The sequence below is a fragment of the Bos taurus genome, chromosome 13 (assembly GCF_002263795.3).
Source record: "Bos taurus isolate L1 Dominette 01449 registration number 42190680 breed Hereford chromosome 13, ARS-UCD2.0, whole genome shotgun sequence".
NCBI classification, from domain to species: domain Eukaryota; kingdom Metazoa; phylum Chordata; class Mammalia; order Artiodactyla; family Bovidae; genus Bos; species Bos taurus.
In genome coordinates this window covers 58,523,160-58,550,151 of record NC_037340.1, presented here as the reverse complement: position 1 = coordinate 58,550,151, position 26,992 = coordinate 58,523,160, and the positions used below count along the sequence as shown (strand labels likewise).

Here is a 26,992-nt window from a genome sequence, read left to right as displayed (position 1 = left end):
GTCCATTGAGTTAGTGATGCCATCCAACCATCTCATCCTCTATTGCCCCTTTCTCTTCCTGCCCTCATCTTTCCCAGCATCAGGGTCTTTTCCAATGAGTCAGCTCTCTACACCAGGCGGCCGAAGTATTGGAGCTTCAGCTTCAGTCCTTGTAATGAATATTCAGGGTTGATTTCCTTTAGGGTTGACTGGTTTGATCTTCTTGCATATATATATATATGCAAGATATATATATATATATCTTTATATATATATAAAGGTGAAGGAATTATAAACCTAGATGTCCAACCAAAGGGGACCAGTTAATTTGGAAATCTGTGCAATAGAATGTTCTGGACATATGAAAAAATGTGATATATAGAACTGATTTATGGAGAAAAGTGTTCATATTATATTAAAGAAAGATGTTTATAAAACTAGAGTATGATTCCATTTTTAAATACATGTGATTACATATAACACAGAAAAGTGCCTAGAGAGTATGGATTATCTTTTAGCAAAACATAGATGATTTGTATTCCATATTTTCCAATATTTTTCTACAATACATGTGGATTGCTTTGTATGTCTTGTCCTCTGGGGCTGCCATAACAAAATATGCAAAAGAATGGTGGGGAGGAGGTGCTTAAAGAACTGAAATTTGTTTTCTCACAGTGCTGGAGGCTGGAAGTCTGAGATCAGTGTGCCGACCTGGTTGTGTTCTGGTGAAAACTCTCTCTTCTTGGCTGACACATGACTGCTTTCCACCTGTGTCCTCAGAAGATTGAGTGAGAGAGAAAGAGGTAGAGAGAACACAAGGTGGGAGTTTGGGGGAGTTCTCTGGTGTCTCTTCCTATAAGGACACTAATCTCATCCTGGGGGCTCCACAATCACTATTTCACCTAAACCTAATTGCATTTCAAAGGCCTCATCTCAGGGGTTGTTGTTCAGTCGCTCAGTCGTGTCCTGTTCTTTGTGACCCCGTGGACTGCAGCACATCAGGCTTCCCTGTCCCTCACCGTCTCCTCACCTTCTCCTCAAGTTCATGTCCATTGAGTTGGTGATGCCATCCAATCTTCTCATCCTCTGTCATCCCCTTCTCCTCCTGCCTCAGGCCTTCCCAACATCAGGGTCTTTTCCAGTGAGTCGGCTCTTCGCATCAGGTGGCCAAAGTATTGGAGCTTCAGCTTCAGCATCAGTCCTTCCAAGTTTTCAGGGTTAATTTCCTTTAGGTTTGACTGGTTTGATCTCCTGGCTGTCCAAGAGACTCTCAGGAGTCTTCTCTAGCACCACAGTTTGAAAACATCATTCTTTAGCACTCTGCCTTCTTTATGTGGGTTAGGGGCTCAATATTTGAATTTGGAGGTGGGGGACAAAATTTAGTCCATAGCTCTTTGTAATAAAAAATAACAAAACAGTCCTTTTTACTGAATGAGACTTTGCAACACAATGAACAATATACATGTAGTCACAACAATGTAAAGAGCATTTACTGAGTTTCAGTTTTAGGATCAACTCACAAATAAAGCACAGAGGACTGAATTAGGATACAGGGCAGAATAGGAATGTCACCTGTCTTGATAAGTTGGAAGTAAAAATGGAGAGAAGGCAGGTAGAAAGGAGGTGAAAGAAGATTGGGAGGAGGGGGTGAGCTAAAGACCAGGCCGGCGGCAGCACAGTCTCAACTTGCCAGGTGGGGAGTCCAGAGATCCTGTCCCCTTAGAGGGAACACAAAATAGTGTAGATAACAGTAGTTGAAGTCACAAAGACAATCATGAAAGGAACCCAAAATAAGAACATCTTTATGGGAAGTAGGGAGATGTGCCCATGTGTTAGATCCTCGTTTGTCAAAGCAAGAAGCCAGTAGGTAATGTCTAGACTTTGGAAAACCACAGACTTAGAGGCAGAAGATTATTGTTTTGATGACAAAGTGGTCATTCTCAGAAGGAAGAGGTCTAAGGACTGTCGTCACCTCCAAGAACTGGGCTGTGAGTTTGGGAAAGATGGAGCATGGGCCATTGCTTTGGGCTTGCTGTTTTACTTTGATTAAAAATGTAAAATATACACAATTTAAAAGAACTATAACTTCGCCTGTTACAGATGATAAGGGACAACATCCTGCTGATCTCAGGGGGGCTCTCAGTGAGGGGACAGGACTCACTGACTCACCGCCCAGGCCTGTTTCCGGGACGAAACTAGGATTCGGATTCATAAAACAACCCACGTCTGCAGGACCTTGGGGGGTGGGTGGTGGAACAGGTGAAAGAAGCCCAGGGGAGCTTCTCAATACAGTGAATCTCTTGTGTATGATACTGTACTGCTGGATACATGACACCATGCATGTGTCAAAGCTTGACAATATAAAGAATGAATCTTGAGGTATGTAAATTAAAAAAGCATTTAGGAGGTCAGAGGATCCCAGGATGGCAGAACATGGCAAGACAATGTAACTATCTGACAAATGTGTGTCAGGGCCTCAGGGAAACGGGTTGGGGGAAGTGGTGCTGACCTGAGTATCTTTGGAAATGTGTGACCAAGGGGTTGGGGGAAACGGTGCTGACCTAAGTACCGTTTCTTTGGAAATATGTGACCCTTGATAGGATGTGATGAGAAGGGCACTTTACCTCTGGAGTCTTCCTCCCCAAAAACCATCACCCCAGTCTAAACCATGAGAAAAACATCAGGCAAATTCTGATACATCAGACATCCTACAAAGTACCTGCCTAGCACTCCAAACTGTCAAGATCATCAAAAACAAGGACAGTCTGAGGCTCTGTCACAGTGAGAGGAGGAGCCTGAGACGTGATGAATAAAAGTCATGTGGTGTCCCGGGTGGCATCCTGGACCAGGAAAAGGATGGTATGGAAAAGCTAAGGAAATCTGAATAAAGTTTAGACTTTAGTTAATGATAGTATATCAACATTCATTAATTAACTGTAGCAAGTATACCATGCTGTACAAGATGTTAATAATAGGTGAAGCTGGATGTATGGAAACTCTACTATTTTATCAGCTTTTCCATAAACATAAAAGTGTTATAAAAATAAGGCTTATGTTTAGCTTTATGTTTTTTAATAAGATGCAAAGGAGAATGGGATTCTTTTTCACCTCTGAGTGTGATGCCTGGAGCTGCAGCCATGTGACGTTCTAAAGCAGAGACTGAAAACTTTCCTGTAATGGGCGAAATAGTAAATATTTTAGGCATTGTGGACCATTTAGTCTCTGTAGCAACTGGTCAATTTTTTCAATTGCACAAAAGCAGCCAAAGATGATGTGTAACTAGACTGATGTGGCTGTGTGCCAATAAAACTTTATTACAAAACCAGGCAGCTAGGGATTTGATCCCTGGATCATAGTAGTGTAGAAGGCACTGGCTTTGGATCATGAGGATGGTGGGTGATGAGGCGACCAGTTGACTTGATTTTTAGGTAACTGCTGAGGCTCCAGTCTCTAGGAGGGCCCATTGCCTGCCCCCGCCCCATCTCAAGTCCATGTGAGACCTGCTGGAGGCCAGGGAGGGGCTCTTCCTGTTTCCTGCAGCACACACCAGCCTTGGGGGTGCAGAGGGCAGGAGGTATCTTGTCACGTGTCCCTGGCACACGGAAGGTGTGAAATATCTGCTTATCAGATTGTCTCTAAATGAAACTTTCACTCCTCTCTTGGTCACGTGGTCCACCTGGTGTTCTAACCCTGCTGGATTTCTCTGTGCGCCGACGTCCACCTTGTCCGGTGCTCAGCCTCCCCCCTTCCAAGGCATCACATTGCCTGGTGAATCCCCTTGCTGCCTCTGCTCGTGCAGTCACCTGGTTTGGTCTCTACCATCCTGGTCTTCCTTTCTCATGTCCCTAAGCTCCAAATCCAGCCTTCATAAAACTCTTCTGGCTCCGGACAGTCCAGTCTTCTTGCCCTCACTGTCCTGGGCCATGATCCTAGGCTGTGACTCTGTCTCTAGAACCAGAAGGTGAGCTCACTGAGTTCAGGATTGGATCTGATGCACCAGCAGCCTCCAGCAGGGCTCAGAAAATGCTTTTTTTTTTTTTTTCTTTTTGCAGGGGCCGAAGGGCAGTGAGTGCAAGGTGAAGCTGCTCCCTTCATTCAGATCTTAGCATCATGCTTGGCAGCTTGTAGATGCTGTTGTTGTTTTTGTTTAGTATTGTTGCTGTTGTTTAGTCACTAAGTTGTGTCCGATTCTTTTGTAACACCATGGGCTATAGACCTATTCTTCTGTCCATGGGTCTCTCTAGGCAAGAATACTGGAGTGGATTGCCATTTCTTTCTCCAGGAGATCTTCCCGACCCAGGGATAGAATCCAGGTCCCCTGCATTGCGGGCAGATTCTTTACCACTGAGTCACCTGGGAAGCCCTTCAGTAAGTAACAGCTATAGAGGTTTCGGCCATTATTGGGCCAATACAACAATGTCTGCTTTAGCTAAACTCAAAGTGGGGAGGAGTGTCATCTTTTTGGTTAGAACTTGTGACTCCCCTCTCAGGTGGGGGACAAGCTCTACTCTGACACTATAGCTTGGGGAGGTGGTGTTGTCTGTGTGCTTGGGACCTGAAACCTAATCCAGAAGCTTCGAGGGATATTCAGTGATATGAAAACGGTCCCAGAGAGCCTGTTATTAATAAGTGGCTAATACTTACGTCTTCCAGGCGCCCTTTGGCATTATCCAATCAGACTCCACCTCACAAGCACTGCTGTTAACCCATTCTGCAGACCAGGTGAGCAAGGGTCAGCAAGGGGAGTGGCCACCAGAGAGAGGCACTTGGGTTCCAGAGCTGGGCTGGGCACAGCACCATGGTCCCTGCTCACACCAGCCGAGAGTAATGAGTTCTCTTGGTGTCTCCCCAGTTCTTTATAATCTGAGGCTTATCTTCACTAGATAAGAGGAACAGGTAAGGCAGAGGTGTGTTCTGGCTTGATCATAGGGCTCTATGGCCCAGAAGATTACAAAACCCTGGAATGAGGCCAAAGTGTTCATCCCTGGAGATCGACTCAGTTTTGGCAGATTAAAAAAAAAAAAAAAACTTTGACTAGACATGAAAAGTGTTAATCGCTCAGTTGTGTCTGACTCTTTGTGACCCCATGGGCTATAGCCCCCCAGGCTCCTCTGTCCATGGAGTTTTCCAGGCAAGAATACTGGAGCGGGTTGCCATTCCCTTCTCCAAGGGATTGAACCTGGGTCTACCCACATTGTGGGCAGATTCTTTACCATCTGCGCCACCAGGGAAGTAATAAGAAGTAGTAGTGGGCACTGCCTCAGCCAGACCCTCTGGCATCTTGTCCCTGGTTCCACGTGAGTGGCTGCTAAGGGCTTGCACCTGGCAACGTCTTCAGGGGGCCACCCTGGGACCTGGGGGACCCCTCTCTGCCCCACTCTTAGGCAGGAAGAACCGGGAGCATCTGAGAGCCTGCTTCTCTTGGGGGGAGGGGAGGTGGATCTGCAGAGCTTGCCACAGACCCCCTGGAGATCAGCCTGAGGCTGGGGCTTTGCCTAAAACAGTCCCCCTTGCACAACTTTTCCCTCTGCCCTTTTCCTGACTCCCTTCATTGTCTCACTTGGGAGCACAACCTGGATATGTGCCTTCACACAAGTATACGCCTCTGGGAAGAGCCCCACCTGAGACAGTTTCTTGCAGCCCTTATCAGAGCTTCATCATGTCCTGGCAGATGATATCCCAAGAGGAAATATACAATGTTTTGTAAACTCTTTACCCCCACGAGGCCCAATGTACTCCCTGCCTGTGCAAGTGCTTTCTCTGAGTGCCCTGAATGATGCCTGAACTAAAACAGAGAGGTCAATGGAATTGCTTAAGGCCACAGAGCAGCCCAGCAGAATTTGCTTCCTGCCCTCGAAAGCCATCCAGGGTTTGGTGCTGAGAGCGGCAGAAGGGACAGGGGAAAGCAATGCAGCTCAAGAAAGCGGAAGAGCCTGGCTCCAAAGAATTGTAAAATTTATTGTATAAGTATTGCAGCTTTTCAGAATGTCATCATTGCCACTAATGATTACTGATACACAACAAGCGATTTCATCAGGCCTGTGGATTGGCATCCAAATACAGAGTCTTACGCAGCAGCAACGTGGGCACTGCACCCAGCGTGCCACGGAGTTTACACACATGTAACTTGAACAGAACTTGGGAAACGGGGCTGCAAAAGAGAGCGGTTCCAACACCAAGGGAGCAACGTAAAAGCGTCGCCATCAGCACAACCACCGTGGAATCAGGCAGGCAAATGAGAGCGCAGCGGGTCCTTCTGAGCTCTATAGTACAGCAAAATGTGAAGCGCAGTTTCCGGAAAACCAAACTGAACATTTTTCTCTCCTTTATCACCAGGATGTTTTATGGATCTGGAAGCTTGGTGTTGCATGTAGAAAAAAAAAACAAATTCTCTGAAACGTACAATTCACAGAGCAGACAGACAAGGAGGGGAATGGGTTCGGTCCTTGGCCTGCCCCGGTGTTCGCTAGACGTGGAGGGGAGTCGCTTTCAGCTCCTGGCAAAAACGTGAGGACGCGGACGGCTCTGAGTGCACTCTGCTAAGGCCGTCTGTGTAGACCTGGGCTTTGCGGGGGAAACGTTTCCTCCAGAGGAAATGTGATGATGGAAATACAGGGAAATAACGTGAGTAGAAAAAGCTGAGCTCTGCCACCTTCTCTGAGCGCAGCCTGGTCCCCCTCCAACCAGCCACTGCCGAGGACCCCTCCTCTTCAACCTTCTCCTGGAAAAGTGGGCCCTCCCAAGGGATGCTCAAAGGCCTTTCAAGAATAAGAGCATGACAGCCAACACCCAGAGGAAGGCTGTATCCTCAGGGCTCTGGGTTCGGCAGGGAAACCAAGAGCTCTGCAGAAACGCACCCATGGTCTTCTTGGGAGGTGCCCTGGCCCTGACAAGTTGCTCCACCATGAACTTCTGCAACTGTCATTTGCTGGGCACGGAGCCCTGGCATGATACTGTGGCATCGAGGACTGGACTACAATACTGGGGCACAACAAGGAAAGGATGCTCTGCCCTCAAGCCAGCTGAGGTCAGTAACCCCCGCCCCTGCTTCCTTTTCTAATTCGTTGCCCATCTGGCAAATGCAGACCACACCTTCCCCCCTACAACCCCAGTAACAAGATGCAAGTTTTAGCTCAAGAGGAAGGACCTCGGGGACCCCTTGGTCTGGCCTTCATCTAACGCTGGAAACAAGGTCTGCATCTAGGTTCTGACCCAGATGGGAGTTAAGTACTGACAGGAGGCTGGAGGGGTGGCCTGACCAAGGGAGGCACAGCCAGGGTGGAGGGAGGGTGGGTGGGACACGGCACGAGGGTGATGGGGGCGTTTTTAAAGCAGTCACTTCTGTCGCCCACGAGTGGGAAAGGCAGGCCTGGGTGAGTTAGGGGCGCTGTCCTGGAACACTGCTGCCAGGGGACAGAAGGGGTCAACCGCTTCCTCAGTAAGGCACTAGGGAGACGCTTCACATAAAGGAAAGATACGTTTTTTTTAAAAAACTTTATAAATGTGTCCCTGTACCTTTCAGGACAAACTCTAGGGATGTCTCTGCATGAATGATCTTTACAAAGAATCTTCAAGAGAGAGGCAGAGGTTAGGCTGAAGACCCCACAGAGAGGCAGGTTTTATTGTCAAGGGACCAGAACTTTCTGCCAGGCTGGTGAGCGGGCACTCAGACACCTCAGTCACCTATTGGTCACCATGTTCTTACAAGGTATATAATAGAAATAGTTCAAATGGTCAGAACTTCAAAACTGTTCTCAAGTTTTTCAAGCAATAAAAAAGGTTGTTTAAAACAATAGTTATTGCCTCTTATCCTTTTCTTTTCTGTTAACCGGCTAGTTGGGATTCTGTCGAAAATGAAGAGACAGTTCTGCAGGATGGGCGGGGTGGGGGGGTGCTACTCTCTTGCCAGGGGTGTCACCCCATGGAATATTAGCCCGTCCTTGGTGGCAGGAAGGACTCTCATTTGCTCAACTCTCTCCCGGTCATCTCCATCTGCACACACGCACGCCACCAGCGAGGGGTCCCACCAATATCTAAGCAGTAAAATCCTGGTAAACAAGAGTTGTGTCTGACAAAGACGCTTGTGAAAACACAGACACACAAAGACACTAAAAACGATGGTTTCCACGGGGAAGGGAATGAAAATGCGAAAAGAGAGAAGGGGAAGAATTCTGCTTCTACGTCCTAAAGCTTGAGTTTGTGTTGGTTTGACAGTTTTTCTCATTTTCACCCTTTCGCAGTGTCCTGGGAGAAACCTGGGCATACCGCTCTTTCGTCTCTGGTCTTCTGGTTATGGGCCTGTTACGTGAGAACCGATATAAAGACAGGGGTGAGGTCATGCGGCTAGTCCTTTGGGCCTTTCCTACATGCCAGCAGGCTGCACCACTCAGCTGGTGCAGTGTGGAGCCGGCTGAACTGCCGAAGCATCCTGCAAGCCTGAGCCACCTAACTGCCTCTGGCAGGGCTCTGGCAATGCAGGCAGGGAGCACCTTGGCGAGCCCCTTCCTATGGGGACCTTCATGGTTCAAAAAAGAAGAGAAAAAAAAAAAAACACCCAAAAACTAAGATTCCTTCAGTAACAGTTAGTCTTCATTTCGGGAAGAGCAAAGCCCACCTTCCTGGAACTTGGGGCCTGGAGTTAACTTTTCCTATTTCATTTGCGATCCAAAGGCTGTCCTGGCCCAGAGGAGGGCTAAACAGGTCTCCTTCAGGAGGGAATGTAGACCGAGGTAATTACCTATCACTATATGAAGGCTTCCACTCTGCAGGAGGTCAGCCCTGGGGAGCCTCTCTCCAGCCCCAGCGTGGAGCCCACGCTCTGCCTGAAGTCGACCGGGATATTCCGACATTTCTCCCTTAAAAGTCTTGACACACGTGGATAGAAGTTTCCATCAAACAAGCACTGACATATTTATATTAAAAAATAGTGCAAAAGCTCAACATTTATATAAATAACTCTAAACCCCTGCTTTGTAGTTTTTTTTTCTTTACAAGGTAATACACACTTCCTCAGTTGGCACTCAAAAATTGCCATTTTTTTTTTCTCTTCTAGTTCAGAAAACAACTTTTTTTTTGTAATAGGCCTCTTCTAATACAAAAATACTCCTGCCCTCGCACATACAGTTTCTCTTATTTTATATATATTTATATATATAATATTGCAGATCTTTAAACAAAGGTTTTGTGCAAATATGTCTTTAAAGTTAAGTGAAATCATCATAAACAAACAAAAGAAAGTAAGCATTCACGCACGCAGCTCAACTAGAAACAGAAAAGACTAGTGTAGAATATTTTTTTTTCTCTTTTGCCTTCAAGACACAGCTCAACAAAGAAACGTGGGGTTGTTTTTTTTTTTTTGCTTTTTTTTTTTTTTGCAAGCTTTCTTAGCTTGTGCATTCAGACCAGACAGAACACGTAAATATTTATACACAGAGAGGTGGGGGACGGGGGGAGGAGGATGGTTACGCGTCGCATTTTCTGTGTGTCGCCCCGGCCTCCTCTCTCTTTTCTTTCAAGAAGTGCGGAGTGATTTACGGTTTTTACCTACTGCGGCCCCGGCCCGCCCTCGGGACTCCTAGAGGGGGTGTCCCTTCTGTTTATCCTTCTCTTTGCTCCAGGCCGCTGTGCTCTCCAGGGGGGCGATGTGTGCGGGGTGCAGCCGGGTGCCCTCCAGCAAGGAGGCCGGCCCGCTGCTCTGCTGGTGCTGGAAGGTGGAGGCGCCGGGGTAGTGGCCGATGACCTCGCTGTAGGTGGGGGGCGGCCCCTCCATGCGCCCGCCGCCCCCGTAGCACGTGGCGCTGATGCCCGAGTTACTGCTGGGGGGGCAGGGGCCGCCCAGCATGGCACTTTCCATCAGGTCGCTGTCGAAGATGGTTCTGTTCGGGGGTGCGCGCACTGACTCCCGGTTCAGCTCCAGCTGCTGCTCGGGGTCCCGCAGCTGGAGCGTGCAGGGGCCCTGGTAGGGTGGGGGCTCCTCCCCGTCCGACAGCGAGATGGTGGGTGGCAGATCGATCTCGTGCTGCAAGTACGGGTAGGTGGGCTGGAAGCGGTGGAAGCGGTCCCGCTGGGCGAAGGCGGGCACAGCCAGGCGGTCGGTGGGCCGGGGTGGGGCATACACCTGCGGCTGGAGGGCAAGAGCCAAGTGAGGGTCCTTCCCCCACGTGCAGCAGGGCCCAGCGTGGGGGTGGGGGTGTTGGGGAGTTGGTGGAGGGTGCTGCCTATGACTCTGCTCTCTGGGGAGTGAGAATGGGGGTAGGGAGCGGAGCCCGGAGTCCAGCGCCTGATGCCTGGAGAGTCACACAGTGGAAAGAGGGGCAGCCCGAGTCCTTCGGTGTCGCAGAGATTAAGGGCTGCTTGCTGGGTCTGGGGACCGCACAATGTCCTGGCGGGGACCATCCCGGCTGCCCAGGAGGGTTCTTCAGAGAAGAGTAGGTGTGGGCCTCGAGCAGCCACTCTACTAACAGGGGAGGTGCCTCCGGCCTGGGGAAGGGAAGCTACTGGGCAGAGGGGCGTCCACGACAGCGGCCTCGGGAGCAGGGGACGGAGGGAGTCCCCCTCCATCACTTGGGAGAGTGATGGAGGGTAGGCAGTGCTAGGACTCACCTCTGGAATTCCATTGCCTGACACCGTGCTCTCTGAAGGCCAGAGGCATCCTTCCTGTATGGGTAGAAGGCCACAATCAAGATAATGAACATATCCATCACCCCAGAGTTTCCCTGGGGACCTGTTTTCTTGAGGATCCCCAGATAAGGCGGTTATCACCTGCAGTCTTGGGGGGTGGAGGGCGGGGGGCGGGGCGGGGGGGGGGGCGGGCATCGCCTGGAAGATTGTAATTTCTGATATGGCCGTTAGGGGGCTCTGTGAGTCTCAACACCATCCCATCAGGAAAGCAGTTACCCCACACAGACTCACTGGGGTCTAGTTTATTCCCGGCGTGTGGATACAGAGAGCAGATACATACTGTTACTGTTAATATGGTCACCCAGGGCCCTTTCGGTACTGATGTTAGGAATGCCTTGGTGCCAGGCACTGAGCTCAGCTCTTTAAAGTACTAACTCAATTCTACCGACAAAACACCATGGAGCTGAACGGCATCTGCCCAGCTGCTAAGAGGCAGGGCTGGGATCCAAACCTTTTCTGCTGCCTCCAGACTCATTCCAACTCAAGCCGGCCCTGGCAGGCTCTGTGGCCCCCGGGTGGGACCCTGGCACAGCCCACATGGGCATCAGGAAGACAGATGAGGGCACACCTACCTGCTCCCCATTTAAGTTGGGAGCCCTGGAAAGAGGTGCAAGCAGCCAAGGTCAGCTTGGATCAATGTGAACTTGCCTAAAACCCCTCTGTGAACCCCTCCATCCAAGGTTCAAGCCATGTCTGCCCACCCACTAGCCCAGGGAGTCTCCACTAGGGAGCTTAGGAATACACCAGTCAATGCTGCGAGGCCCCACTGCAGACCCCAGGATCACCGCCATCCTTGTCACCTGACTAACCCCAACTTGTGCACCTGGAGGTCACCTCCTCCTCCAGGGAGGCCTCCAAGGACCACCCACCCAGCAGAGGCCCCTCCCCAGGCTCCCACAGCATCTCTGCTCCTGTGCCAGCCCCGCCCCGCTGTGAGTAACCCGGCATCAGCTTGCTGCCCTGCACCTGCCCCCGGCTGAGTCTTAACTTACCCGGTTCCCTGACTCAGTGAATGGCCCTGACACCTTTCCAGGTCCCAGTGCCAGGCCCACGCGCTGCTTCTGGCAGCTCCTTCTCTCACCCCCTCCACTCCCCAACACTTCCTTCTCTTCCTAAAAGCATCCCTTGAAAGCCTGTCCAGCCTGCTCATGGCTTCTCCATCTAGATCAGGGGTCTTAAAGCTGACTCCATCAAGGGCTGGGGGGTCTGTCACACCACTAACACGGCTGCTGCCGGTGAAAGCAGCCACGGTAAGAGTCCAAGGGAATGAGCCAGGAGAATCTGATGGAGCGGGCAATCGGCCCAGGTCTGTCTCTACCCAGGTGGCCTCCGACCTGCCCTCAGCTGCAGACTTCGAGCTGCGATCTGTCACTGCAGTGGCTGGCATCTCCGCTGTCATCATCATGCGGTATTTTCTAGCTTCTCTGGCGCAGCGCCAGCTGGGACGTGCGGTCTCAGGGCACAGGGCTTACCTGAACATGAACCCCACCCTCTGACAGATGAGGAAATGAACTCCCAGGGGTCGCCCTGAAAAGAGGCCACAGCAGGACAGCTATGGCAGGGGTGGCCCCTGTGCCAAGCAGACAACGGCTGTCTCTGGGTCTCTCTGGGAGGTCATGGGGCCCCAAGATTGTGCAGATGTGCCCTGTCTAGCAGGAGCCCCAGGGGACCGCTACACGTATTTCAGGTCTAACAAGCCTGTGTTTACCCAGCCGGGCATCCCCAGGGGCCCGTGCAGGTGGCTGGTAGATGTCGAGGGGTACTTTCTTTTAGCCTCAGATGTTCAGGAACCAGAACCTGGATCCTGGCCTCCATCTGGGCATGAAGTCCCAGTGCTGCCCACATGGCTGTCCCCTTTCCATGGTGACCAGGATCCCTCACATGGGAACCTCTGCCATCTCCCCAGCTCTCACCACTAACATCACCCTTCCTGTGACCATGCAGGGGGGGTGGGCAGGAGAGAGGCTCGCCCCTCCCATTTTACAGATGTGCACACTGAGGCTCAGAAGGGGTGAGATGCCCCGCCCTGGAGCACAGCTACCGGGCTGCAGTCTTCCCATTTGTCCAGAATACCCTCTTTTGCACCAGGATCTGAGAGGGGTAAAATAGGCCTCAAGCTGTTGCTTAGAAGCTGTGTGCTGGGGCTGCTGCTGCTAAGTCGCTTCAGTCGTGTCCAACTCTGTGCGACCCCATAGACGGCAGCCCACCAGGCTCCCCTGTCCCTGGGATTCTCCAGGCAAGAACACTGGAGTGGGTTGCCATTTCCTTCTCCATAGAAGCTGTGTAGCTTCAGGCAAATGTTCCCGCCTCTCTGAGCCCCAGTTTCTCCTAAGATGGGCAGATCACTAAGTGCAGATGTGGCAGTGCAGCTGCTGGCTCCGTCCCTTGGGCAACAGCACATAAACACACAGGTGAGCCTCAGATGCTTCTGAGCAGAAGCGCAGTGCCCTCGGGCACACTGGGCATGGGGGTTGGGGCGCCCCGTGTTTGCGGTTCAGGGACCTGAGCAGACGTGCTTCTTGCCCTGGCAGCCTGGCGACGTACACAAGCAGAGATGCCCGAACCCGCCAGGGATAGGCCTGCCAGCCCGACGTGACCAGAGACGTCCCTCAGAGCTGAGAGGCCACGCTGGCCGCCCCGGCCTGCTTCTGTCACTGCCCCCCCAACACAGGCTCAGGGACGTGCTCCCCGCAGAGCCCCAGGGCTGCCCTCTCTGTGATCTGCAGCCTGCCAGTCACGCACCTGCTCCTGTCCAGGTTGTTACACTCCACCTCACAGGTGTGGAGATGGAAACTGTTTAGAAATGGACTCTGCACCGCCTCCTGGTCCATCTGCTGAGCAACACCCACCGGCAGGCAGGGGTGGCCCGAAGGCGCAGGCGAATGAGGGGGGACGTGGGTGCTGAGATCTGGGGGAGGGCGAGGGCCCATCCTGCTGGGAGCCGCTCTGTCTGCCCCAATTGTGAGCACTCAACCCCAACACCACACGCACTTGATGGGGGCATCTAGGGCCCTGGAAGCTCAGGCACTCACCGAGGACAGGGCATCTTCCCTCCTCCTGCTCTGGCTGTGCCGGCCGATGAAGGAGCGAGCGGACAGCTTGTAGTGGCTCAGCAGACACGTGATCACCACCACCATCACCATGACCACCACCACGATGATGGTGATCTCAACGAACTCCAGCTCCGCTGCAAGACCAAGGGGACATGTGAGACGTTGGGGATCCCAGAGCAGGCAGGGGCTCGGGGCCAGCTTTCCTGAGCACCCATACACCCCAATACACACACACACACACCAGCACACACACCCCAACATCCCTATACGCCCCCAACACTCTGCCACACCCATACCCACAAACACAAACACAGATAACACACCCACGCACAGACATATTTATCACACACACGACGCACAGCGACACCACCCTCGACAGGATGGGAGGGTATGAGGGCCACCCCCACCTCAGACGGGAGGGTATGAGGGCCACCCCCACCTCCAGGAAGAGGCCTCAGAAAAACCACATTCCGGGAGGTTGCAAACACTGCAACTCTCATTTCTTTTTTTTTGGGTCGTTTTGTTTTTTTCCCCCAGAAAGCGGAAAAACCCTCAAGTGCTGGAAAAGGAAAGAGGTTATTTTGATCCTGCCAGAGTCGGGGCGGTTTCTGCTGACTCGAGCGGGTCTGTGTCGGGGCCGATCGGCAGCTGGCCACGCGCCCTGCCAGCAGAGCCCCCAGCAGTGGCAGGTGAGAGGCTGGGGGCCCGGGCAGTGACCTGGCTGCAGGGGGCTGGGGGGCACAGCCAGCCTCCCCTGGTCCGAGGCTGCCCACGGACAAGCCAGGAAATGTGTCTCCCCAGATCCCAGAGGGCAGGCAGGAAGACCCTCCCCGCCCCCCTGCCCCTTGGCACTGACAAGCAATTAGCTGAGGTCTCCCCAGGGGTACAGGTTCAAGCTCAGGGCCACTGATTCAGCGCTTCCTCTTTTCAGACAGACACAAGGAAGCTGGAGGAGTGGGGGCGGGCGAAGGGGGGCCTGGAAAGCAGGCAGTGAGGTGCGCTGTGTCCCGTGTGCCATGTGCCGCTCACTCGGGCCCTGGCCGGGGCCTGGGAGGGCAGCCCCTCCTGCCACCAGCCTCTGCTTCCAGCGGGAGATCGACGCATCCCGGGTGGACGTTCCTGCTGGTTCAGCAGAACCCCTCCGCACGCAGCCCGCCCACCGCCCTCTCTGGAGCCCTGGCCACCCCTTCTTCCTACCCAAGCTCTGCGGGACACCCACCTTCTCCCACCATGTTAAGCCTTTTTGCCCAGACGTGCCAAAGTCTGCCTGATGCTGTTAGTTGAGTGGGTCTGCCCCCTGGGGGACCCGTGGCAATGTCTGAGGACACTAGTGGCTCAGACTGGTGGCACTAGTGACACACTAGTGACACAACCGAAGGCGCTCCCAGAATCTAGAGGGTGAGAGCCAGGGTGTTGCTTAACAGCCTACAGTCCATAGACCACAGGGACAAAGAATGTGCCGGGGCTCAGCGTCTGTGCAGCGCTGAGCCTATATACGGTTGCCTTTTCATCATCCCGCCTCACAGGTGAGGGGACCCAGGTTCAGGTCACGTGACAGACTGCTCGCTGGTGACTCCCTCATTGGATATGGGGGTGGGAGCCACATCCTTATCTTGCCCTGGGAGGGACCAGGAGGGACGATGAAGTAGACAGGGACTTCGGTGAGTCCCTCCTGATGCCCTAGTAGGCTGGGCCCCGCCTGGCGGGAAATAGGACAAGCCTCAGACCCTCAGAGGGACTCGTTCCCTTTCCCGCCAGGAGGGTGTGGGGCCTGAGCTGGCAAAGGCCAGGACGTTGGCCTGGAACCCAGTGGCTGTGGCCACACCTCCTGCCTCCCCAGACAGGCTGGTCTGGGGCCTGTGCGCTAGGGCCTGGGATAAAGCTGCCCATTCAGGGGACACACAGGCTGGCTTTGTGCAACACCCACACCCCCTCCTCAGAGGGGCCTGCAACCCCTCCTCCAACATCGTGCACTCTTCACCCCAGCCTGGACTTGGGGGTAGGCACCCTTGCCCTCCTCCGCCCATCTCCAGGGGCCCTGCCCACGCCTGGCCTGAAGCAAGGGAGGTGTCTGCGTCTCCGTCCCAGGCCTGGTGGCCTGCAGGCTCCTGGCCAGGTCGCTGCCCTCCTCCAGGTAACATCCAGTGAGGAGGTAACAGGGCTGGAGGTGTCCTATTGGGGCAACAGATGAGGCCCCACGGGCTGAGTGGGCGTGAACAAAGCCCACAGCTCTCCCGACCCCCAAAGGGCGGGAGGACCTGATTTCTGGGGTGCAGTGTCAGAGTGAGAGAATCACCCCCAGAAAGGAGCCCAGGGTGCTGAAGACACTAACATGACCGCACTGGTTCCTGGGCCACAACCCCACACAAATCCACATGGGGGACGATGGGGCGAAATTCTCAGGAGACCACGAAGTGCTTCCAGGTTCTATTCTGGAAGCCAGAGGCCTGGGGTCGTGGCCAGAAGGGAAGGGAGACTCCTAAGGGTTGCAGAGTCCCTGAGGTGGCTCCAGGGCCGGCACAGCACTCCATGGGGACGCCCAGGCTGGCTCTGTGACCCTCACTCACTCTGAGTCCATCCCGCTTTCCCCACATGGAAGGGAGAGGCTGTGTGGGGCCCACATGGTCAGCACTCAGGGAACACTCCCTCAATGTGACCATGGTTAGTAGGGGCTCCCCAGCACACCAGCCAAAGCAAACAAAGACAGTCCAAACCCATATGTCTGAAGACAGAGGGTCAAGCAGGACCCAGCTGGATATTCCAGGGTGTGCAAAGACACGGGGTCTTCCTAGGTGGTGTTAGTGGTAAAGACTCCACCTGCCCATGCAGGAGACGTAAGTGATGGGTTCAATCCCTGGATCAGGAAGATCCACTGGAGGAAGGCATGGCAACACACTCCAGTATTCTTTCCTGGAGAATCCCATGGACAGAGGAGCCTGGCAGGCTACAGTCAATGGGGTCACACAGAGTCGGACACAATTGAGCGACTGAGCATGTGCAAAGACATGGAGACATGGGGACAGGGGGATTGAGGGGGTCAGGAGAGGCCCCCCAGCCAACAGGTGATACATCCCAACCCATAAGGCAAAAATAAGCCTAGGCTGGGTGTCTTGACCTTGGCCATGGGGTGAGGGGGCTCTGGTCCCCTGGATAGCACAGTGAACTTTCACACTCAGGGTGCTCCTTCCTAGAGACTCTGCCTTCAGGGGACATGAACTCACCTCTTTGGGACATGCATCAGAAAGCATCTGCTGGAATACGGGGCAAATGGGGGCCTGAGGGCATTTGCATCCACAGTCCCGTCCCCACCGAAGCAACAAACAGAGCTGTGGGTGGCCACCCTCTTAACACAGGCTGTGCTGTCCACTTGCCCCAAGCTCCACCTGGGCCCTAGTTCTGCTTGACCTCATCTGCCTGGCCCCTCTGGATCTTCGTGCTCAGCTCCTCACTCCTGCTCCCACTGCAGGAATACACTAATTGAGCAAGAGCTCCTCATCAGGTCCACAGGGTGCTCCAGACATGCACTGCTAGCTGAAACCCCAGCAGGCCAGACAGCTCCCAGGCAGGCTGGGTCAGTGCAGCCATAATTCCCCATCTCTCCAGAACCTAGAAACAGTTGGTGAAGCTGCCTGGCCTTTAACGCCGGCAGCATATTCAAAGAATTTTAAAAGCAACGAGAGGCCAAAGTCTGCAGGATGGGTGGCTTCTAGACTTCCAGCCAAGAGAGGAGTCCCCAAGACACAGAGCCACACTGATCCTGCCTCAGCGTCCTCAATCTCACAGGCTCCCTTTACCTGGACGTGGGACCAGGTGCCCAGCACACTGGCGGAAGGCATAGGTCCAACTGCTGCCCTCCACTCAGTTCAAGTCTCCTGTGACCACGGGGCTCACAGCAAAGCCTGGTCACAAACAAAGGGGAATCAGAGCAGGAGGGGGTGGCGGGCTGGTCCCCAGCCCAAACTCCCTGTTGTCATAGCAACCACTCACTGGGACTACAGTCAGGATGCTAACATGTACAACACGTGCACCACCCTGCGCTGAGCCCACCTCCCCCAGGTCTACGAGCGCCATCACCATGCTATTGTGTAGACAAGCCAACCAGGGGACAGACAGAAGTTCCTCCAGATCAAAGGGCAGGGCCGGTCCCAAATCCAGGAGTGAGAGGGGAAAGGGCCTTTATCTCCTGATAAATGCTCCCAGCTTTCCCAAAGTATCTGTCAGTTCTCCCGCCTATGTGGGAACACCTCAGAAGCTGCCTATCCCTCCATCTGCCAGCTGCTGGCCGTGTGACCCTGGGCATATGCATCCCTGAGAGCTCCAGGAAAGATGAAAAAGTACATGTCAAGGGCTCAGAACAGGGCAGGAGACAGTGGGTGATCCACTATCACCACCGTCACAACCCCTACATGCCTTTGGGACAGCAGGCTCCCCTCATCCAGGCTGATGCCCTGGAAACACTGAGCATGCTTTCATGGGCCTCTGTCCCAGGGTCAGTCAGAAAAGGTCACCCAGGGTGGTGGCTGGACTTAGGGGCACCAGTCCCGGCTTAGAGGACCTGTGCAGAGAACAGGAGTCTTTGGGGAGGAAGCATCACACTTCCCTCATTCTGATCTGGGCGTCAGGTCCGCTTCCCATGGGGCAGCGGTCCTGTCATTTTTCTTGGTAATTTCCCCTTTGGGGCGGGTGATGGATGCAGCAGGTTCTCTGGGGGTGGCCAAGCCCATCTTCCACATGCAAAGTAAGGTCACTCTTATTTAATTGAGGGTCTTCTTTCCTCATGAATAACTTCAAATTAACAGCTTCGTCCGCCTCATTGGAGCAGCCTGACTGCTTTTGTGTCTCCTCCTCCAGAGACGGATGCAGTCACTTTGAGGTGTGCATACGGGCGTCTCTGGTCCTTTTCCAGCTCGCCTGACACTAGTGAGGGGTAGCGTCTGGGAGCCCCCTCAGGGCCAGGTGTGGCCCGAATCTCTTTGGGTATCATCATATTGAATCCTCAGCTGCATTCTGTGAAATAGACACTAATATGACCCCCGCCGCCAACTTTACAGATGAGGAAACTTGAGGCTGCGAGACGGGAGATGACTGGCCAAAGGCCACACAGTTCAAGACCCCAGACCCCCAAGCCTGTGCTTTCAGGGATGGGTTAGGCCAACAGCCCCACACCCAATGGTCCTGGGTACCGTGGTCCCAGAATGTCAGGAACAGTGTTGGTTCAAGTCAGGCGCTTGTGTGGAATGGGACTGGTTTCCAGGGTAGATCGAGACTGCCTAGAGGATCACTTGCCATGTGGTCCACGAAGCCAGTATCTTGCCCAGTGGTCCCCACCTCCCCACCAGCACAGAGGAAAGCCACAGGATGGTTGTTAGAAAGGCCTCATGCCATGCATTCGGGGGAGCTCTGGGCACCTCCCACGAAACTGCATACAGACACAGCTGCCTTCTCCTCTGTCTCTATCTGAGTGCCAAGCGCCTGTCCAGGACAGGACATCCTTCCCCACTTAGTTCCCACAAACCCCCGAGGGGCAGTGTCGGTCCCGTCAGGCCAGGAGTCAGAGAGCAGTCCTGACCCCATGGCTTCCTTCCCTGGCAGCTGGGGGAGCCAGGATGAGCTCTCAGAATGCGTATTTTAAAATAAAATTAAACTGAATAAAAATTCATGTGAGGCTTTAAAAGGAACCCAACTCTATCAAAATGTAGTTCTCAAACTCTCAACCAGACTTTCGATAAAGAACATACAGGACCACACAAGTGACCTGGGATACTAGCACATTAAATGCGACCAGGCAGGTTTCCATGGATAGGAAGTCTGTGGTTTCTACTGGCGACCGGATTGCAAGTAGCTGCTGATGCCCTGTGGTTTGGTACCTGTGTTCCTGTTAGGGGTGGTTAAGGTGAAGATGCAATTCTTTTGCAACCAAGTTTATGGCTCCCTGTTCTGAGTGATGGAGCCAGACCAAAACCAAACGCAGGAGCCTCAGTTCAAACCCCTGTCTGGCTGCTTCCCGGCTGTAAATGGGGAGAGGGCTGGTGCAGAATTTGCCATGCAACGTGTGGGCACAACCGTCACTGGGTTTTCAGTTAATCATCGGAAAAGCAGCCGGATGTTGGAGATCTTTTCTCTTTCCTTGGCTAGAGAGCTGGGCCAGAGTCCACCCAGCTCCTGCCAGCCCACAGGAGGTTTCCAGACCAGACGACCCCCCCTACCGCCCCCCGCCCTGTGTCTGCTCGGGGCGGAGGGGCAGCCGGCGTGCTCCCTGGTTAACAAGCAGTCCGTGCAGGCGGCCCTGTCTGGCCTCCTGGCCGCACACTGAGGAATTAGGAATTGGCACTGTCTGAAATTTATGAAAATCTAATCTCGTTAGGCCTGCCTGGATGAGACTGGCCGGGGCAGGCCTCATTGTCATTCTGAGGAGCCCCAGCCAGCCTGGGGTTCCTGCCATTTCATTTACTGCCCCTCCCCCCCACCGCATTTGAATAAGAACCCAGCTCCTTTTCCCCCCTGGAATTTCAAATAAAATTGAGCCAGACGTCAAAGGAATAACTTTCTGATCACTCCTGGTGCCATTTCAAACACCCCTGACGGTACATTGATTTCTTAGGGTAAGACCGTTTGTGAGTAAAAGAACGGATCTTTCTCTTAAGGTTCGGGAGGTGGGCAGAAATCTAGGCCAGTTTTCTCATTTTTAAAGACAGACTGTACGCTTACCCAGCCCCTACTCTGTGCCAAGCATGCAGCTGGGCGCCAGGCGCCTGATAGCGGAGCACGTAACCATGAGTACTGTCCACGACGCTGTCCAGTGTTGGGTGCAGGGCGGCGGGGGAAAGCCTTGCACTGGGGCCTGGGGCTCCCCGCACTGCTGCTCACGGCAGAATTCGGAGCACTGATTCAGAACACGAAGTGTGCCCCCAAGATTCCTGGGTTCAAATCCCAACTTTGCCACTTTAACTATGACCTCAGGCACATCACTTAGTGTCCTCATTTGGGGGAGAAAACACAGAGGGCTGACCCAGTCCCCATCCCATCTGGCTGTGGTGAGAACTGTATGGGTCAGTTTGCAGCCACAGACTCAGGTTGGCAGCGCCTCTGCGAGGAAAACACCCGGGAAGCCTCATTATGTGGAATCCGGAACCCCACGCCCTGGGCCACACCTATCCTCTGCCCCACACAGACCTGAGCTGGGCGGTGGAATCACAGTGGCTGGAGAAGGCCCAGCAAGGTGGATCCCTCTGCCAGCACCGTAGCTGACAGATGGTGCAAGCTGGGAGCATCTCTGAAAAGCAAAGTAACAATCTCTAAAAACTTTCAAGCGAGAACTCCTGACCAGACAAATCACCTCCTGGGTATTTATCTCCACACGCAGGTTTCCTGGGATTCTCTGCCTTTAGCTCTCTGCTCTAGTGAGGGTTTTGTTCTGTGCTCTGTGAAAAAAAAAAAAAGTGAAAGTGTGAATCGCTTAGTCATGTCTGACTCTTTGCGACCCCATGTACTGTTGCCCACCAGGCTCCTCTGTCCATGGGATTCTCCAGGCAACAGTACTGGAGTGGGTTGCCATTCCCTTCCCCAGAGGATCTTTCTGACCAGAGCATCTCCTGCATTGCAGGCAGATTCCTCACCATCTGAGCCACCAGGCAGGGAAGCCCGTGTGCTCTGTAAGAGGACCAAATACAGCCCACTCCAGGGCCTTTGCATGAGCCCCTCCTTCTGTCTGGAATGATCTTACCCACGAGCCTGTGCTTGCTCCCCCCTCACCTCCTTCCTGGTCTCCATTCCAGTGTCACTTATACAGGAAGCATGCTGAGCATCCTGTCTGCATCAATGTCTGCCCTGGTCTCTGGGACCCATGTCCCAAGCCTGCTTCACGGTTCTCTGTAGCCCTCATCAGGGGCTTGTGCCTCTCCCTCCCAGAACGCCAGTGTCCATCGCTCATTCTCTGTGTCCCCAGCACCTTCCCTAGGGCAGGCACACAAGAAATGCATGGCATAAAGGATTACAGTGTTCTCAAGTATAAAGAGGAGCGCAGGAAGGCCCACTGCAGGTGAAAAGGCAAAATCCCTGGGAACCACTTGAAGTCCTGCCCCCTCCAAGGGGCTAACACAACCTAGGAAGGCGCTGCTAGCAGATTTGTGTACAGTGACAAATTACACGCAGATTTGTGCTTCTTCCTGAGCAAGAGAAGCTATCCAATGAGACGGGACCATCCTTGTTTAAAAAAGCACAGACGTGTATTTTTAAATAAAAGTGATTCGGGTGAGGCATATGAACTTCTGTGAGTGACTACATGCAGCTACATGGCCCAAGGGCCAGGCATGGTTACCCTGGGGGTGCCCGAGAGGGGATGGCTCCTTCCTTGTAATACACACTCCTGCACACTCACCTTCGAGCACGTGCAATTACATTCACAGTAAAACAGACAAAGCATCTGTCGATCTCCAAACCAGGTGGCTGGCCCCTGGAATGGGGCTTCCCAGAGGTCTCCTGGCAAAGATGCTCTCATCTTGGGTCTGGCAGCATTTCTCGGGGTTGGGGGAGGCTGGGTCAAGCCCCTCAGCCTGGGATTGAGGGCAGTGGAGCCCTGGCCTCGGGTGCCTCTGATGGGCCCTGGGAGTTTAGGTGCTGAACTAGGGTTGCTCTTCGTGGGGCAGGCGAGGTGCCCTGGCTGAGGAGCCCAAGGTGATAACCAGGTGCCAGGTGGTTGTCTAGTCCCCTCACCTGGAGAGGGGAGACAAGTGTGGCTGAACACAAAGCTGCCCTGTGAGACTGTGTCTCCCGACTCTCTCCAGCATCGGCTGAACTGACAGCCGCTCTAGGGATGAAAGTGTTGTATTGTAGAGCAAATGGGACGACAGAAGATGGGCCACACTCACACCTCTCCCTCCGTCCACCTGAGCCACCTCCAGCCTTTCCTCCCCTGGCTGACTCCTTCCCTCCCTTCCCTCTTCCCCCACTGGACTGGGCCTGCGTGCACAGGTATGTATGAACACACACACACTTTTCTGCTGGGCTTCCCCCTGACCCCTCCCTGAGCTCCCCAGCATGCGGGCATCACTCTCTCAACTCTTGTCTACTCTACTCTGCTCAAGAGCATCTCAGGATGGGAGGACCAGATGTCAGCTCTGTGGCCTGTCCAGTGGAGCCTAACAGAGAAGGCTCCACACTGGCCTGTCCCGGTGTCGGTGGAAGCATTCGGAAGCCCAGGGGACCATACAGTCAAGGTGCACTAAATAGCCAGCAGATACAGGGCCAGGTTTAAAGGATGTGAACGATAAGTCTTCAGTCCCACATACCCTTCTGTGCTGTGCATCTCCTTTAACTAGTAAGACACCTAGTCCTGCATGTAGGCGAACTGCCTTCTTGAACCCAAGTGGCAAAGTGTGCAGAGCTTCACTCATTTTGGGGCTTCAGCCCACACATCCCGAGGTCACCTTGCAGGAGGTCACCTGAGAGAGGGCTGCAGCTGGGTGATGGGTGAGCCCTGAGTCTCAAAGTGTGTGTGTGGGAATGGGGAGGTAAAATCAACTCCAGGGCGAGCAGAGGGCCTGTGTAATCATTTTAGAGCCTCGTGATTGAACGCTCCTTCAATAAGGAAAGACAAAGCCGTGCCTTTTATCTTTCTTGCTATTACCCAAATGGAAAGAACTAATGGGATTTTTTTTCCTATTGTCACCGACATTGAACATCTTTAAACACCCACTGTCAGCAAAATATCAATCACCGTTCGAGAGTTATTGGCGGAATGGAGTGAATTTGCGGTGAGAGAGAGCGGTTTCTGTCAATGGACACGGAGCTGCAATGGAAAGTTATTTAAAATAAATCAAATGTGCTTTGTTAATTGAGGAGAGGAGGAGTGGGTGAGTGAGCTGTCTGTGGTGGCAGCGTCAATGACCGTAATCAGCTTGGAGGGCGTCGTGGCAGGACCTATCAAAATCTAAAAGGCACGCTACCTTTCCAGCTTGCAATTTTAACTTCTAAGATTGTACCCAACAGAAAAATCCGCAGAAGGACCTGAGAGCATACACGTATAAGGACACTTCTGCAGGGTTTCTTGTGACGGTGACCAACCAGAGACCATCTAAATTCCACTACGCTAACCCTCGTATATATGTATCTCACTGTCTGGGCATTATATGACCCCCAAATCCCATTCCTGGGCATGTATCCAGAGAAAACCATAATTCAAAAGGATGTATGCACCCCAGTGTTCACTGCAGCACTATTTACAACAGCCAGGACATAGAAGCATGTCCATGGACAGAGAAATAGATAAAGGAGGCGTGCTACATACATACCATGGAATATTACTCAGCCATCAAAAAGGAACATACAGTGCCATTTGCAGAGACTTGGATGAAACTAGAGACTGTCATACAAAGTAAGTCAGAAAGAGAAAAAGAAATATCATTTATGCATGCATGCATGCTCAATCATGTATGACCCCAGGCTCCTCTGTCCAAGGAATTTTCCAGGCAAGAATACTGGAGTGGATTGCAATTTCTTCCTCCAGGGGATATTCCCAACCCAAGGATCAAACCCTGTCTCTTGCGTCTCCTGCATTGGCAGGTAGATTCTTTGCCACTCTGCCACCTGGGAAGCCCGTATCACTTATATGTCAAATATAGAAAAATGGTACAGATGAACGTACTGGCAAAGCAGAAACACAGTCACAGCTGTAGAGAACAAACTTATGTGTACCACTGTGGGAAGACGAGTGGGACGAATTGGGAGACCGGGATGGACATACACACACTATGCATAAAATAGATAACTAATGAGAACCTACGGTTTAGCACAGGGAACTCTACTCAGTGATCTGTGGCGACCTCCATGGGAAGGAAATCTAAAAAAGAGTGGATATGTGTAGTGGTATAACTGATTCCCTTTACTGTATAATAGGAACTAACAACACTGTAAAGCAACTAAACTCCAATAAAAATTACGCGCACACAAAAAGACAGGTAAATCCTACAGTGGGGTTTCCCAGCCTTGGTGCTACTGAGATTTGGGGGCTGGATAATTCTCTGCGGTGGGGCCTGTGCACTGCAGAATGTTTAGCAATATCCCTGGCCTCTGCCCACTAGAAACCAGTAGCACCATCACGGTCAAGTTGTGACAACCAAAAGCGTCTGCCGACACTGCCCAGTGTCTCCTGGGGAGCACAGAACCATGCCTGGCTGAGAACAGCTGACCTATATAGGTTTGAGGATGGATGGCTATTTTTGCAATTATTGCCGAGCAGAAATAATGAAACTGGAACAGTATCTATAATATGCACCCATTTTTATAGCAAAAACAAGGATAAAAATCAAATTGTTCATGATGACTACTATGAAAGAAGGCATCTATCCTTTATACTTTTTGTATTTCTATGTTGGTTGCATTTTTTATAACACACACGGACAGCTTTAGTTTCACCAATCCTAATTTACATACGAAAGAGACCGGGGAGCGTGCGCTTGTGTGTGTGTGAGTTTCCGAACATGGTGACAACGTGACTCTGGCTTGCCCTCGCCACTCGGGAGTCACCGTGTGCTCCTTGGAAACCAGCAGTGTTTCTCTCAATTACTGATTTTCAAGAGCCTGGTGTTTCCCAACATGAGCTCAGAGGGGCTTGGGGGCAGCGCCAGGAGAGGGGATGTGAAGGGGGCTTGGTCTCCAAGCCTCTCTGACAAAGAGCTCCGCTCTGAATTGGCCCACAATGCGGCCGGGATTGAGCCACTTCTCAATAACTCCTCCATCAAAACGGCGGCCGCGTGCTGGGGGCCTTCGGGGTCGGCGGGACCGGTTTGGTCAGGATGGGTCTCAGCGCCAGCTGGGGGTGCCCGTTTCCATTAGGACCACGAACAGCCCAGCTATTCTAGGTCTCATCCAGGGCAGAGGCAGGAGATGCAACGATGGTCAAGGTCACATGGCAGGAGAGGCCGGAGAAACTGCGAGGGCAGAATGGGTTCTCCTGCACCCCTGGGCTCTCTGGAACGGAATCGGATTCAGCAAACACCAGGAGCAGGGTGAGCAGAAGCCCTGGAGCTGGCTGCCTGGGCCCAAACCCCAGATCTACCCGTGGCCAGACGTGTGACCTAAGGACGTGGCTAAATTCCTTATCAAGTGCCCAGTACATGTCAAGTAGCCCATAAGCATCAGCTGTTATCCTCAAGGACTTGCATGACTCTCCTGGGACCCAGGCCTCCCACTTTTCACGACAATTGCCTCCTGACAGCCTGCACGGTCCTCTCGGCCCGGCAGCATCTCAGCTGCCCTCTGAGCAGAACCTCTGCTTCCGTCTGGCAGGGCCTTTGCCCAGGCTGATCCACCTGCCCGGGACACCTTCTCGCCTCCTGTTCCTCCTAATCCAGCTTCTGATCCCAGGTCCAACTGCCCCTGCGGCCACTTCCTTCTCTGGCTTTCTCTGGCAGTTGTAAGCTCTCCCATGTAACTGGAGGCTTCTTTTGTAAAGATCACCCAGCTTATCTGCTATGACTTCCAGGAAAATGCATGTCATGACTTAGCCATCCCTTGGTCTGCGTCTTACTGTCACTGTCCATCTGCCCATCAGCACGAGGTCTCCTTGTCCTACCGCCTCCCCACAGCCAGCATGAGACTGGCAAGCAGGAGCCTTTCTGCCCAGTCTTTGAAAGACTCCTCTTCAACCCTCAAAGCCCAGCTATGGTTACTCCAGAGCAACTTTTACATACTATTACAGTGCCGAACCCTGGCCATCACCATGTGGGACTCCCAGATCCAAGGAAGAAGGCCATCCCCTTTACTGGTCTCTCTCTGGTATCTGGCCTATCCTGGTGCTCAGGCAGCAAAGAAACTTGCATTGGTCAACACACAGTCAGGCAAGCAGCCAGAAGCCTGGAACATCCAGAGCAGTGCAGGGGCTCGAGATGTAGACCTACAGTGGGGGGCTGGTGCTAAGATCAGCCAACAAGGAGTGGCAGTTCTCACCTGCCTTCCCAAATCCTCTGCTTGGAGCAGAAGGGTACCTTGTATTACGCACTCAATCTGTCTCCCCACCCAATCCCATATAATACATTCAAGCCATAACTTCCAAATGTGGCTGTATTTGGAGATGGGGCCTCCAAGTAAGTGATTAAGGATAACTGGGGTCACAAGGGTGGAGCCCTGGTCCTATAGGATTAGTGTCCTTATGAAAAGAGACATCAAAGGGAATTCACTGGTGCTTCAGTGGTTAGGACTCGGAGCTTTCACTGCTGGGGCCTGGGTTTAATCCCCGAGTTTGAGCAAGCTCCGGGAATTAGTGATGAACAAGGAGGCCTGGT

The 26,992-nt window shown here is 52.8% G+C and overlaps 1 protein-coding gene across 3 annotated transcripts in view; it reads right to left on the bottom strand.

Moving 5' to 3' along the window:
* Nucleotides 1-5,917: 5,917 nt before the first annotated feature.
* PMEPA1 (prostate transmembrane protein, androgen induced 1) overlaps nucleotides 5,918-26,992 on the bottom strand; it is a 56,817-nt gene continuing 35,742 nt past the window's right edge. For 2 of the 3 annotated variants that reach the window (XM_005214857.5, XM_005214856.5), the window contains exons 2-4: nucleotides 13,692-13,846; nucleotides 10,582-10,635; nucleotides 5,918-10,102 (exon numbers count right to left, since the gene is read on the bottom strand). In XM_005214857.5, the coding sequence (XP_005214914.2) occupies nucleotides 9,554-10,102; nucleotides 10,582-10,635; nucleotides 13,692-13,846 (758 nt within the window). In that variant the 3' untranslated portion in view covers nucleotides 5,918-9,553. The remainder of the gene's footprint in view (nucleotides 10,103-10,581; nucleotides 10,636-13,691; nucleotides 13,847-26,992) is intronic. The other variant, NM_001078078.1, reaches the window with a different exon arrangement.